The sequence below is a fragment of the Rhizopus delemar genome, genomic scaffold (genome assembly GCF_000149305.1).
Source record: "Rhizopus delemar RA 99-880 supercont3.4 genomic scaffold, whole genome shotgun sequence".
Classification (NCBI taxonomy): Eukaryota; Fungi; Mucoromycota; class Mucoromycetes; order Mucorales; family Rhizopodaceae; genus Rhizopus; species Rhizopus delemar.
Window position 1 is genome coordinate 2,545,198 of NW_027137830.1, and position 14,859 is coordinate 2,560,056.

A 14,859-nucleotide genomic window follows, 5' to 3' on the forward strand; every position below is an offset into this window, starting at 1 on the left:
ATTTAGACACAATGTATAAGTATACAGAGAGCGATTTAAACAATCTAAGATACAGCAGCTTTTTTTTTCTCAGTCACTGTTAAGGATACATAAGATTATAGTCACTTTATTTTAGTAAAAGGAATCGGATATGATCCTGAATAGTATGTTGACATAACTTGGAATCATTTATAACATTATTCCCAACACAGATCAATAAAAGACCTTGATTAGATTTTTATATTAAGCTTTATTCATATTAACTTCACACAGTCAAATGTATGGCGTGGTTGTAATATAGTTTATTGATGATATGAGCATGTTGAATAAGGAATGACAATTACTTACCGGATCATCATTAAGTCATGTAAACCTTTATCCTAACTGAGATATTATTATTAGCCGTAATATCCAATCACGGAACTAGAGGATTTTATATTCATCCGTACCGTCTTCTAAATAGTCCTACATCCAGAGTTATCTGAAACCATCCCAATAGCATAATTGACAATACAAGCTAGGAACAGGCTAAACTAATAATTGAAAATAGTAATCATCTATTCTGTCGAATTGATCATAAATCTGTCCTAATTCTTTATCCGTATCATATCTATAAATACTCTCACTTTTTACATGTAGAATTATTTTTTTATCATATATTCAATCTTAGTTATCTAAACTTAATAAAGAGATACCAAGTTCTAACAGTATTTCTTTATCTTTGTTGTTATACTGCTTTTACCTAAAACCCCCCTTTCCTAAACAAGCATTAAGTTTTTGCTTTTGTTTTGTTCACAAAAATAAAAATGGAGATTTCAATAGGACCCAAAATTATATATGATTTTATTTAATAATATATGTCCAGAGTTTATATACTTTTCACAGCGTAGATATTAATATATGTATTATGCGGATGGCGAAATGCCCACTGCCTTATGCAGATCTTTACATAATTTAATATAAGCACTTGCTTCTCAATCACCAGTCTATTTTGGTAGATATACATACATATTAATAAGTCTACATTTCCATATACTCACACTATTAATTGTTAATAATGCTTGATTGCTATACAATGATTATCTTTGGAGCACAACAGCTTTACTAAAAAATGCATGAAAAAGCTTAAAGATATACCCTTTTATTAAGTATACTACTCATAAGCAGTGGTTTTCTTTCTTTTAATTCTACATTAATGCTCCATTCGTTTTTAGTTACTACAAGTTAGAAAAGATTTATAATAGTGCCATGTACGTATAATTTTACATTCAAAGCTTTTTGAACATACGTGCAATATGTCTGCTGCGGTGCTTTAGTAGTTGTCCTCTCTTCTCTGTTAGATGACTTTTAGTTATACCCTTTATTTTCTTAGCTTGGTTTACATTTTGCATTATATTGTATAATGGCAGCCATAGTCACTTGAGATGAAGTTAGCCGAAACTTGCAGTTAATCATATGCGCAAGCTTAATAGTTTACCTATTTCAGCTTATATACGCTCCTGTTTGTGTTTATGGGTTTATGAACATAGCTTTATATGAAAAAAAAAATGTACTTGTTTATAGTCTTTTAAATATTCTCATATTCCTCAAAGTTGTATATTATAAGAAAAATCTGTTCTTGAACTATAGCTAACAGCGTATACTAAAAGAGTAGCAATCACAGATAACATTACGTATGTACAGTTTCTTAACATTTTCTTTTTATTTCGATATATACGTCTCTTTTAATGGCTGTTTCCACTAGGTATAGTTTTCTGGAAATTGCCATACGTCATGTGGCACCTTATTGAGCTACGCCTTGAATTTTACTGGATGAAAATTAAAAGTGTTACAAGCCTTCCATCTTTGTCGAGTGATTTTTGAAGTCTTTTGATCGAATCGAAACTTTGCATATATACTCAATATGATATCAGTAAGCCTTTGTATAAATCTCAGGTAATTTCAGCGAAAAATGACGCTTTGGCAGGACATTCTTTTTATTTACTCGACAAATATAGACATTGTATACCTTCCATATATGCCGAGTGAATTTTTGAGGTCCTTGGATTAAGTTCAAATTAAGCATAAGTACTTCTCATGATATCAATAACCTTTGGTGCAAGTTTCAGTAAATTCCTGTTGAAAATGGTTCTTTATTTAAACATTATATTTTTTTACAAAAAGTTACTCGACATATATGGAAGGTATACAATATCTAAAAAAAGTCTAGTGGCCCTTTTGGTCGTACTAAAAGTTATAAAAGGCGATTTTTTAAGCAGGTAGGGCTCTAAAAACTTACAAAATGTTAAATTCGTATTTATGTAATAATATACTTAAAATAAAGCGTGGCTCAGAGAGCATGTATCATATTGGAGGCCGGAGTGAAGTCAACTGGGATTAGTTTAGGTACGGCAACCAATCTTTTCTTTTGTGATTTTGTATAAAATTCATAACAAGAAAAAGACAGACGAAACTAGGCTCATATAACACTATTTATAAAGATTCAGGATGTTACTGCTGTAGCCTCTTTTGAACTAATTTGAAAATTGGTTTTTTGAATGCCGTATTTCATATCAGACACTGTTCTACAACACTATACTCCTTCCAAGAATATATTAGGAAAGTCTTTATTGGAAAGAGTTTAAAGACAATGATCAGATACCACACTAATTTTGTACTTTATTCTATATATTTAAATGCTTTCTTACAGTGTACATCCAAAGGCGGCACCAGAATAAACTTCTCGTGCACAAAAAATGTTGTATAAATTGCCTCAAATTTTGAATAACAAATAGAAGATGATGAATCATACTTGATAAATATACTTGGTCGTTATAAATGATAGTAAAAATTCGCTTCTATTAATATATTCTACAAGGATGCATTAGGTGGGCTTGCTAACATGCGGAAATCCCTCAGATTTTCAATTTGTGATTTAATGAATTCATATGCGTCTGTGTAGCGAGTAAAAGTATGCATTGGAATAAGAAAATTGAGCTAGATTGAAAATATGATAGTTAACATAAATTGCTTTTCTGTCTAAGGTTCGATATCCCGGATATTTTGCTGTTACAAAGCTATCCATTTAAGTTTATACTTTGAGTCTATACTTATAGTTTTTGATTTGACTAGATATCTTAAAGATTGTTGTGTGCGATCATGATGGTAGCTCGGAAATTATCCATACTGAACGTCAATTTAGAATGAGACGAGCTAAAAATGGAGCTGTGTTGGAACTACATAAAAAAGAAGTTTTTTTTTATTTGGAATTCAAAAATTTAAAAAATGCTTATTAAATTCAATCTAAGCCGTAATGCCACAAACTGATTAGCAAAATGTAATAAGCTACTGCAGCTAAGTTTTATACTATAGTGACGTATGTCTCAAGACCAGGCCATGCATGATTACATTGAAGGTTCAGAGTTATTTTATGAAATGTTTATTAACACGAATTTTTCCCACTTAATCGTGGCCAAAATAAGTCTTGTGATATTACTTCATTTTTTATTTTATTTCATACTTTTAACATATGTCTCAATCGGTAGTAAAAAAAAAATATACAACGTTTAACACTGCATTAAGTTTTTCATTAGTTCAATGATTCTGAATTGTTTAAAGGCTATCACCTGATAACAGAATCTTCACATCCTATCAAAGTCAACACACCTACCATTTTATCTGATCGCACTCATCTTTATCCTAGATTAGCAGGATCTGACTGGACAAGTTATTTAACACAGCCAAGTATTATTATTGGTCGTTCAGGTGCAAACTGTAAAAGTATCCCAGATATCGATTTTGGGAATGACACAAAAGCTGTTTCTCGTAAACACTGTGAAATTCGCTTTAGTAGCCGACGCGGCCGTTGGGAACTTATTATCTTTAGTCGGAACGGTGTGATTGTCAATAAGGTAATGAAGCGTCCCAAAGATCGTCCAATAGTCTTAAAAACAGGAACGTTGATTGAAATTAATCATACAAGCTTTGTGTTCATCTTGCCCAGTGGAGCTTTAAGACCTACAGAAGAGTCACGTCCAATAGTAAATGAATCACCTGAGGAAGGGGATACGCCTAATACAGCAGACGAATGGGCACTCGATAAAGAGCTGGAGAACGATGTAATTCGTTTGTTTGAGAATAGTGAATCCCTAACAACAAAAGAGATTCTTAAAAGGCTACAGACGGATTATGGTAGAAAATTTATTGAGAAGGTTAATTAAATATTAGATAAAGCAATGGAGAAGGGAAATAGACTAAATGATAGATAGGATAATGTTATGCATTTACTTGTTTTGAGTCCAAGATTTAGCTTGGCTCCTACATCAATAAGCATGTCTTCCAAAGAATCTGATTCTATAAAATGGATGCTTATATCTCAGAAACATTCTTCTGTGTGTACTCCAGGCTCATCAACGACTCGATCCAAATCATTTGACGATGAAGATGAGGCAGATAATATACCTGATACACCATCCAATGAGTACACTGAACCAGAAAGTAGTGTTCTTTTTAAAAGCATATCTGTAGAACATATTTATTCAATTTGGATACAGTCTTCAGCACAAGAAGAAAGACAAAACAAAAGAACAAAAATTAATCATAAAGAAGGTAAATAATTCAAACATTTGAAACTATTTGCCTTTCCTTCTTTTACTGACTAGGTTTTAAAACAGATAATCAAGAAATAAATATTTTCAAGCAAGTGCGTACCAAAATAATTTAAACTAAATTTACGCACTTCAATTTTTGAATTTTGCGCATCTTCGCTTTTTTTTTTGCATATTTTTCATTCATCTACTAACATCCCTGAAGAATATTTGGGCAAAGTCCCTTAGCGAAGTGATCAAGTTCTTTCTGCTGGATTAGTCTCTTATCTGGCGGCCCTAGTTCCAATCTCCATGGTTATTTTCTGTTTGTTTGTTTATTCGTGGGTTTAAACCCAGTTATTAAAAATGTTTTTTATGATGACCAGCTAACACGGCATCCGAATGAAATCCTCATACACAAAAAGAAAAAGATCTCTGAAGAATATTTAATTTACTTCAACGTAGCAGATGAAATAGTAAGATCTGATCCTATTGAAGTTGAAGAAGCACAACAAGACCTGTATATTACTGTAGCTTTGGAATGGCGTCACTAACAGCCAGGGGAAAGTTACAAACCTCAGTCGAAGAAAGCAGAATAACAACCTGGTTTGAAGCAGCTCATGGATCTTGACAGTTTCTTACAGACTTATTAAAAAGTAGAAAACTTAAAGATAGTAGTGAGAGTACCTGAAGCGAAGATCGAAGAAAACTTAAAGATTCGAAAGACTCGAGGCAACTATCGCTCATATACTCAAGCTCAAATACAAGAATTACCGGACCTTGTCATAGGACAAGGTATGTCACCAAGGCAAGCAGGACTAACTGTTGGTATTGTTGTAAGAACTATACAATACTATGTGAAGCTGTACAGAGACGACAACGAGCGACAATTGTCAGAAATAAAGAAGGGGGCAAAAAGGTGGACAAGGTAAGAAAATGAAAATCCAACATAATGAATATCTGATAGACTTTTATCAGAAAAAAAAACACTATAGTTGTTTGACGGGAAGCTAAGTATGCATTTCTTTCTGCTTTTCCGGACATTAAGGATATCTCTCTCTCAGTACTGCATTATTACTTAACAAAGCATGCTGCGATGTCGCTGAAGAAGCTGGTAAAAGTTAGAAATGCAGATACAACCATTGATCAAAGAAGAGAAAAGTACTGCAATGGAAGGCGGATGGTAATATGGATTGGAACAATTTTTGTGTATTTATCGACGAAACAGGGCTTAATATGCATATAAGACGCAAATTTGAGAGATCAAAGAGAGGTGGATCTACCAAAATTGGGCTTCCAAACAACAAAAGCACCACCATAGCAATTATTGGAGCAACTTGTGAAAAGGACATTGTAAACCTGACACTGCGCAAGCCTAAAACTGTTCAAAGAAAAGCTGTTTCTAGCAAGGAGAAAAAAAGCGAAAGAAGCTCTGAAGTTGCTGTCTACAAAAATTGGGACCCGTAGTGAGCATTTTCTGGAGCTTATTGAAGGAGTGATGGACGCCTTGAATAGGCATAGAATGAAAGGAAGATACATCATTTTGGATAATGCAGCCATGCACAAAGTATCTGTCATTCAAGGAGCTATCCTTAAGCATGGCTATATGCCAACCTTTCTTCCTCCTTATTCTCCATTTCTAAATCCAATTAGTTGTTTTTATCTAAGCTTAAGACTGATGTGAAGAGAGACTGTTTAACTGTAGATGACAATCTTAGTCAAAGGATTATTGAGTCTGCTAGAAAGTAACTCCTTCAGATTGCTTCAATTGGATACAACATTGCACTTCCTTTTTCGAAAACCGCATTACCCGTAAGCCTATGCTTTGAATGATGCGCAAAAATAGAGCAGTTGCCGAAACGATGAAGGAGGAAGTGATGACTCCCGCCCATGGTATAAACGTTTGTTTCGAATTTTCCGCCACATCCACCACTGCATCACCAAAAAACTGAACAGATACTTGTTTTGAAAGAAGTAAAGAAGAATAGATAAAAAAAATTTATTATTATTATACATTGCTGCCTAAAACCACTTGCGACGTCGGAATGAAGGGCAAAACCCATTGTATTAGAAACGAGACAGTGATGTATATATATGGATGCAAATAATTTAAGAATAATAAGTCGGTAATGTTCGCTTGAAATTCGACGTTTTACTCGAATATTACGCACGCCAAAAAAAAAAAAAACAATTGAAATATCTGATTTTACCTTGATTTCACGTAAAAAAAAGGGGGGGGGAGTAATATTCTCATTTTACTTGATATGATACGGTTAAGAGTCTTTTTATTTTAAATTTAAAATAACCCAATTGAGCACATAATCACTTCTGGGATTGAATTGCCCGGGTCAGATCAGAAAACGGGAGATAGAGCGAAAAAGCTTTTTGATAGGCAAAAAGGGAAAAAAGACGGAGAAGGGAAGGGGAAAAAGAAGATGTATCATCAGATACTAGATTAATTGTTGCACAGCCATTTGACAAGCTTGACCCCAAGAGGGGAGGTTTCAGGAGGGATCTTTCCATGATGCAAGTAATCGAGTTCAAACAGAATCTGACAAATGGAAGGCCATCGAACTGTCCAAGCGGCGAAGGGTGACGGGTTGATGTTGGCAGAAGTACCACGCTTTTTGCGTTGGGTTGGTAGCTTGTTCAAAAGGAAAGACAGCGGGTCAGGTTCATTTGCGGGCATTTGTAAACGACGATGCATATGTAGACACCAGATAGCATGTGATCGTGTGAGCTTCACAGTTGGATGATAAATACAAGGTATGGGAACACCACTGGGGAGCCAGCCAAGGCGCCAGCGTATCAGTCGACTGCGTTCAGCGTGGGTCATGGGTAACCAAAGGATGGGATCAATACCAAGTTTAGATCGACAGGCCAATAGCAGTAGAGAGTTGGTAGCATTACGGCACGGGTTGAGGTTGTCCTTTAGGTATTCACGGTAAATAGCATTGAAAGTACGTGAGTCCAGGTCATCAATTTCATGTGAGGCACAGCCGCGTTGCCACAGAGGTGTCTTGGAGAGCTTATACCACTGGGAGAGACTAGCAGAAGTGCGCAAGTAGTCCAAGAGCTGAGAGAGAAGAGTGTCTTCAGGCATATTGATGGATCTGAAAAGGAATTTAGCTTGTAATCGGCGAACACGTTCCTTCATTGTCGGTTGATTAGTTAAATGTAGCATAACTTTGGTTGATGAGCGTGAGCCACCGCCGAAGATACATCGAATGCACTGAGTTTGACAAACTTCGAGCTTGGTTATGTTGGAGGAGGACACGGCACTAATGGCGAGACCATATTCTAGTTGAGAGCGCACTATTTGGGTGTAAAAGCGGACTGAAATAAGTTGGTTAAAGCCTTTATGATTGACGCCGATGGCTGACATCTGGTTCATTGTCTGAAGAGCCTTATTAATATTGTTTTGAGCCAGTTCATTAGTATTCAAATAACCACCAGGACTTATAGGAATACCCAAGTAGGAGAATGAAGTCTGACGAGGAAGGACAGTGCCGTAGAGAGAGTAGGAGCGTGTATCAGACCCAGGTGCAAGGATAGCACATTTGCTAGGGTTCCAACAGTAGCCTAGGCGTTGACTGTGCGCTTCACATTGTTGTAGTAATACCTCAAGATCAGGAGAATCAGCAATGAGGACAACGTCATCAGCATACAAGAGGCAATTAATAGATTTGGTGAACTGATAAACATTGATAGTGAGAGCTGCATCAAGGGCTTGGCGGCGGAGGAGAGAGGGCAACTCGTTAATGTAGAGAGAGTATAAGAACGGTGACAAGATAGAGCCTTGAAGAACCCCAGTAGTTGGTCCTTTACTTGGTACTATTAAATTCTGGGTTTATTATTTTTTTTTTAAGAAAAAAAAGTTTTATGGCAATGAGCATGTAGCAACGAAGTGTGCAATTTTGCCCGAGCCAGTTATGAATGTAAGAGAATAAAAACCTTCTTAGGGGACAAGAAGGGAAAAAAGAGAAAGAAAAGGAAAAAGAAAAGAGCAAATTATTTGAAGTATGAATAAATATAAGAGGAGGAAGAAAGAAAAAGTAAATAGAAACACAAATTTAATACAAACCAGATCAAGTACCAAAAAGACTCACACTATTACTTGGATAACCAATTCAACCGCTTGACACCAGGATCAACAGGAGGAGGAGGGCATTCATCATGAAAATAAAAATCCAGTTCATGGAGAATCGTACAAAGGATAGGCCATAGAGTAAACCAGCTATGAGAAGTAGTAGGACGAGGTTTATGTAATGGTAGCAAATTAAGAAGGAAAGAGATTGGATATTCAATTGAGCGAGGCAAGTACAGACGATGATGAATCTGTAGACAGTCAAAAGCATGTCGACGACTCCAGTTATGATAAGGGTGGAAGATGCATTCTTTAGGTTTACCACCAGGTAGCCAACCAAGACGCCAGCGAAGAACACGACTACGTTCAGAGCAAGTCATCGGTAACCAAAGGATAGGATCCACTTGGATAGTAGGGCGAGTAGAAGATAACAGGATGAACCAGAGTTATTACATAGATTTTGAAATTGATCAGCTAAGAATTTGGTGCGAAGAGAGAGAAATTTCTTTTTATCTAAAGTATCAAGGATTGGTCCGCAGAGAGGTTTCCACATTGGAGTATTAGCCAGTTTGTACCAGTGAGAACTGCTAGTTGAAGATTGAATATATGGCAGCAGATGAGCAAGAAGAGTATCGTCAGGCAAATGAGTACTACGAAAAAGATACTGGGCTTGAAGGACTGCAACACGAGTTCGCATCGATGGGAGATTGACCAGATGAAGCATGACTTGAACTGAAGACCTAGAATGACCACCGAAGATACGCCTAATACATTGGTTTTGGAAAATATCAAGTTGATGGATAAGTTTAGTTGTGAGAGGACTAATTGCAAGGCCATCATCTAATTGAGCACGGACCATTTGGCTGTAAAAACGACATGCTAAAAGTGGAAAACCTTTAGAATTGAGACCAATAGCAGCAAGTTGGTTCATTGTGAGAGATGCCTTATTGATATTGTGTTGGATCATGGCAGGATAGTCTATTAGTCCACCAGGTTTGATAGGTATACCCAGGTATGAGACCTTTACTTGATACACTATTTCCGGAAATTATTGGGACACATTTTTTTAAGGAGGCAAAGCTCAAGTTTATTGATGTGACAATATAATCAAGTCACGATAATTGTTTTTGGGTTTTTCAATGTTAAAAGTATATGCAATAATATATAAATATAATTTTTTTGTTGTTGTTGGATTGGTTGAGAAGCGAATGGTTAAGAAGAGCTGTCAATAGTGATCTAGACTAATGCAATGAGAAAAGAGGTAAGGCATGGTGAGCGCAACCTTGAAGAAAGAGTTCTTCTCGGAGGACACATATTGAAATCATTTTGGAACATAAAAATAAATCAAATTGAAACACAGATCGAAAATGTTTTGGAACAAATATAAAAATTGAATTGGCACAAACAGTTGGGACATTTTTCGAATTACCTCTTTTCTTTAAACCATGTAACTAACTACTTTTAAACCAAAATGAATTCTTTTATCCAAAAAGATGGTATGAGAAACATGTTCGATGAAGAAGGCGTTCAGTTCGTCGAAATGAAGATGGAAGTTGATGAGATCAACTATCCCTTGGACGATGTTACCAACTTCGATCAGTACAGTGATCTCAAGCCTCCTAAAAAGATGCAACAGGATAAGAAAGAAGTACCTGAGGAGGAGCTCTCTTCTTCAAAAAAAAAAGCGAATAGCAAAAAGACGTACAGAAAGTACAAGAAAGAGGATATGGAGAGGTTTTTCTACTTCATAAACGAGAAGAGAATGTCTATTCGTGGTGCTGCTGCAGAGATAAAAGTTCCTTCAAGCACTGCATACAATTGGCATAAGAAAGGTTTGGAAAGCTTAGAGCTTGATGAGGATATTGAGAAGGGTGGAGCAAGGAGTGCTGTGAAGATGGGAAGACCAGCACTTTTGAATGATATTCACAAAGGTTATCTCATAAGTCTTGTTGAGGAGAAGCCCAGCATTGTTTTGGATGAAATGATGGGGAGTTTGACTACTGAGTTTGCTGATCTGAAGATTTCCAAAAGCTCTCTGCACGAGTTCGTAACAGAAAAGCGCAGGATCAGTCTGAAGAGAGCACATTTTCATTCAATTGAGCGAAGCAGCCCTCAGAAAATCGAAGAAAGATACCAATGGGTTAAGCAGTGGGAGAAGACTGATTTGGACTTTGAGAGTAACTGCGTTTTTATAGACGAGGCTGCCTTCCACATCAACATGAAGCGCTCTATGGCATGGTCAAAGAAAGTAGAACATACCATTGTCGTAACGCCAAATACAAGAGCAAAGATTACTACCATCATTGGATTAAAATTGCAGAAAATAGAAGAGATGAATCTTTTTGTGATGTCGGCGCTACTGGTGATGCTAATCTTGATGATGTTGATGACATTGGTGCTGTTAAGGTTGATGATATTGGTGATGTTAATACTACTGAGGTTGGCGATGTTAGTACTGCTGGTGCTTCCTCTACCATTGCTATTGAAGAGCATAACACTGGCTTTGAAGAGCAACTTAAAAGGCTCGATCCTGCGAAAAAGTGGCGCCTTTCGACCGGCGAATGTGTCGATAATTGCTATTTTTATTTGGATTACAAGGCAAATATGATCATCCTAGTAGATCATACATAATAGATTCATACGATGAAAATTATGTTATCTACAATGGTTTTATTATTGCAAAACTCCAAGAGTTCATAAATTAGAATGCTAAACAAAAACAAAAGCCTTCTAAGGAACTCGTGCTTCTCTTGAATCAATTCAACAACTCAAGTGTTAAAAAACTTCGAAAAGCGCTCAAAGCAAATCATACATTTAATGCTGAATATGATTGGGTTATATTCTCTAATTACTCTATACTCCGAGAATTTGAAAGCAGAAACCTGGAATGTAACCGCAAAGAAGCATGGTATCAACATCACATATAGAGTATGATAGAGACCTGCTTTGATAGTGTCAATAACCTGGACGCAGTTGTCGGAGGGTCGGCAAGCATGGCGAGTAAGAAGAAAAAGAATAAAGGCAGGGCCATCAGTGCATTAGAAGCTATATCAAGAATGACATATGGTCACCGCTGTGATCTTATATTCAGAAATTATGAGAATGGACATTCTGTTCCTATAGAGTTTGGAGCAAGCGAAGCTGGTGCGAAAAACACTGACAGAACTGGACCAAATTAATGAAGGAAGGTTTTTACAAATTACTTCGGACTCTGAAAGACATGTTAGATCACTTATTGACACAAGCAAACTATGATGAAAAAGCAACCTCTTTGCGTACAGTTGACTTTCTACATTCTGGACTCGCTTGCACAATGGTTGAACTAGATCGGCCAACAACGTACATTTCAAGAGTAAAAAGACACCGAACAACCGAAGTAAGCAAGAATATTACTCAGTTTGGATCAACTGTGCTCCCTGCACTAATCGCTTGTTGGACTTGTTGTACTATCATCAAAGAAGCATTAGATATTATCTCTCTCAGTGATGAAAATACCGCTGTAGATTACGCTTCTTTGCTCTATGACTGTCTAGATCGGGTTGGCGTCCCCACTATGCCTACGACATCAGCATCCACAGAAACATCAAGAAAAAAAACAAAGATCTTGAATAGTTTCAGATATGAATGGCATTTGTATACTACTTATTTTTCTTCATGATTTTCTTTTTACACAAATATATTTCCTTTCATATATAAACTTGGAAGTCGTTTCTCATTTGTTCACTCAGATTTCTTTTTTCTGTTATAAAATGCTCTTAAAAACAAGCTCCTCTTTTTTAGAGTTTCCTTGTTCAATATTGCAATCAGTATGGCCAAAAAAAATCACACCTGCTGACCTCATTCAGTTATTACTATCTGATGTCCCCTATCACTTCTCCTAGTGGTGCTTTTGTAGTGTATGCACAATCAGCTTACAATATAACCGAAGCAAAAATAGTGTAATTCTTTATCTTCTCATTTGGTTGTTAATGTATTTCTATGACAGAAAACTCATAATTTGTACGTTTTGAATATTGAGCAGAATTCAGCGGAAGAATTAACAAAGGCTTTTTTTGATGCTTCTGACAGCGAGCCATTCTTCTTGGACGATCATGTTGCTTTTTTTTTTAATATGATAAAGAATTAAAGGAGGAAGTGGATCAATTGTATGTCATTGACTTAGACAATAGAGAGGAAGATCCCTATCGCCTTTCCAATTTCCCTATTTCCATCAGAGATGTCAAATACAATGCTGACAAGAAGCTTTTGGCATTCTATTCTGCAGTTCTAGTCATATCACTCCGCGATGTGTGGCTCAAAGTTCAATAAAAAATAACATTTTAGAAACAAAAAAAAATTATGCTGTACTCTTGAAAGAACATTGAAAAAGGACAAGTAAATTGAGGAAAACAAGAAAAACACAGCTTTAGCATATGATGAGTTTATGGTCAGGTACTGTCGAAAATTCTCTTTATGCGCACAATTAGGCCTTCTTTTTATGCATGCATATAGACACTGGGACCGCTATATGCCAGAAAAAAAAGAGTGACATATTTGTTGTCAATTTCGCAGTCAATGGAGAGAAATACAAGAATGAAAGTAATCCTATCAATATGCATAAAAAAACTGGTTGAGAATCACCTCTTTTCCCTCAAAACGATGCTGGTGATTGTGCCATCTCTCCTGACGCTTCTCAAATTGCTTTCTTGGCTAAGATCAACACTAAGAATAATGCTTGGCAAATTTTAGCTCGTATCTATACAGTGTCTACAACTGGCAAGAAGGCAACTGTTATTATTAACAAGGACATCCCAACTGATTTATCCAGTCCCCACTTTACCTCTTCAGGTCTTTTGGTTTATTTCTAAATAATGAAACCTCAATATGAGTCTGATAGAAACAATATTACAACTTATGATCTTGAAATGAAGGAAAGAAAAATCATTGCTGAATCTTGGGACAGTAGCCCTCATGAAGTTTTTTCATCCAATGACCGAAAAACTCTTTATGTTACTGCTGAAAAACAAGGTCATAACAAGGTCTTTACTATTGATTTGCAGATAAAGTCAGTCAAGATCCTGACTAACGAAAAGTATGTTCTTGGACTAAGCGTGCTTCCATATGGTAATCTTTTCTTTGGAGTCAGCTCCATGAAACACCCAGTTGTAACTCATTTGTTAAATGTTACTTCAGATGAACTAAAGCCACTTGCTATTGGATCAGACTCGGCACAGAAGCTTGAAAAAATTGACTTTTCTGATCCCAAAGATATCCGGTTCATTGGTGCATTAAACCAAGAAGTTCATGGCTGGGTTCCTTAAGTCTATTGGCTTTGAAGAGGGCAAGAAGTGCCTTGTTGTCTTTTTGATACATGGTAATCCTCAAGGTGCCTGGAATGGTAACTGGTGAATTAATGTCTTTTTTGGAAAAAAAAACATGGGTTTATAGATTTGTGTGTATCTATAGGTCAACTCTCTGGAATTCTCAAATTTTTGCTGATGCTGGTTATGCTGCTGTTGCTATCAACCCTCATAGTTTAACTATTTACGATTAGGTCTTTGCTGGTTCAATTCGTCATAATTGGGGTTCTCATCCTTTCTGTGACTTAGAAACCTGTCTTGATTATGTTCTTAACAAGTACTCTTATCTCGATTCTGAGCGTGTTGCCGGTTTGGGTGCATCCTATGGTGGTTACATAACCAACTGGATCAATAGTAATAGTAACAAATTTAAGACCCCAGTAAACCACGATGATGTTTCTTCTGCTGCTCAAGTCTATTATATTACTGGTAAGCAACCCTTTTATTTTGCTCTACTTGAGCAAGAAATAACCAACTCTTGATTTTTTTGTGCAGTTCATGAATTTTTTTGAGCCTGAGTCAATTTTTATTTTTAAATTTCATAATTTTTTCCTGAAGGCACACGAATAATTTGTATATAGCCTCTTATTTCGGCAATCGCTTTAGTACGCATAATTTGGATCTACTCAACATTGAAGCCATTAGAAGCACAGGTTATAAGGTTTGGCTTGAAGATTTTTATACACGGCTACACAGACCAACCTACTTCAGTTTGAAGCGGAACGTCATACAATTAATTCATTTGATACTGAATTGCCCAAAGATTATATATGTATATATTTCAATTGTTAGCCGTTTACGTTCTCAAGGTAACTCTCGTTTAGCAGATGCTGCTGAAACAAAAAGCCAAACCAGTTTGCAAGATATTTCACGTAAGCATTCAGTTGTA

The 14,859-nt window shown here is 36.2% G+C and overlaps 5 protein-coding genes across 5 annotated transcripts; 3 read left to right on the plus strand and 2 right to left on the minus strand.

Annotated features, from left to right (window-relative positions):
• Positions 1-3,487: 3,487 nt before the first annotated feature.
• RO3G_06444 (uncharacterized protein) lies at positions 3,488-4,574 on the plus strand (the record flags this gene model as incomplete). The annotated part of the gene is made up of 3 exons (XM_067661034.1): positions 3,488-3,502; positions 3,552-4,169; positions 4,227-4,574. The coding sequence occupies 3 exons, from the start codon at positions 3,488-3,490 to the stop codon at positions 4,572-4,574; spliced, it is 981 nt and encodes a 326-aa protein (XP_067517135.1).
• Positions 4,575-6,999: 2,425 nt separating this feature from the next.
• RO3G_06445 (uncharacterized protein) lies at positions 7,000-7,938 on the minus strand (the record flags this gene model as incomplete). Its single annotated transcript, XM_067661035.1, has 1 exon — positions 7,000-7,938. One exon carries the CDS (start codon positions 7,936-7,938, stop codon positions 7,000-7,002), a length of 939 nt encoding a protein of 312 aa, XP_067517136.1.
• Positions 7,939-9,007: 1,069 nt separating this feature from the next.
• Positions 9,008-9,562, minus strand: RO3G_06446 (uncharacterized protein; the record flags this gene model as incomplete). The annotated part of the gene is made up of 1 exon (XM_067661036.1): positions 9,008-9,562. One exon carries the CDS (start codon positions 9,560-9,562, stop codon positions 9,008-9,010), a length of 555 nt encoding a protein of 184 aa, XP_067517137.1.
• Positions 9,563-10,866: 1,304 nt separating this feature from the next.
• On the plus strand, positions 10,867-11,262 carry RO3G_06447 (uncharacterized protein; the record flags this gene model as incomplete). The annotated part of the gene is made up of 1 exon (XM_067661037.1): positions 10,867-11,262. The coding sequence occupies one exon, from the start codon at positions 10,867-10,869 to the stop codon at positions 11,260-11,262; it is 396 nt and encodes a 131-aa protein (XP_067517138.1).
• A 2,219-nt stretch (positions 11,263-13,481) lies between these two features.
• Positions 13,482-14,794, plus strand: RO3G_06448 (uncharacterized protein; the record flags this gene model as incomplete). The annotated part of the gene is made up of 5 exons (XM_067661038.1): positions 13,482-13,885; positions 14,077-14,125; positions 14,165-14,399; positions 14,552-14,575; positions 14,763-14,794. The coding sequence occupies 5 exons, from the start codon at positions 13,482-13,484 to the stop codon at positions 14,792-14,794; spliced, it is 744 nt and encodes a 247-aa protein (XP_067517139.1).
• Positions 14,795-14,859: the final 65 nt, after the last annotated feature.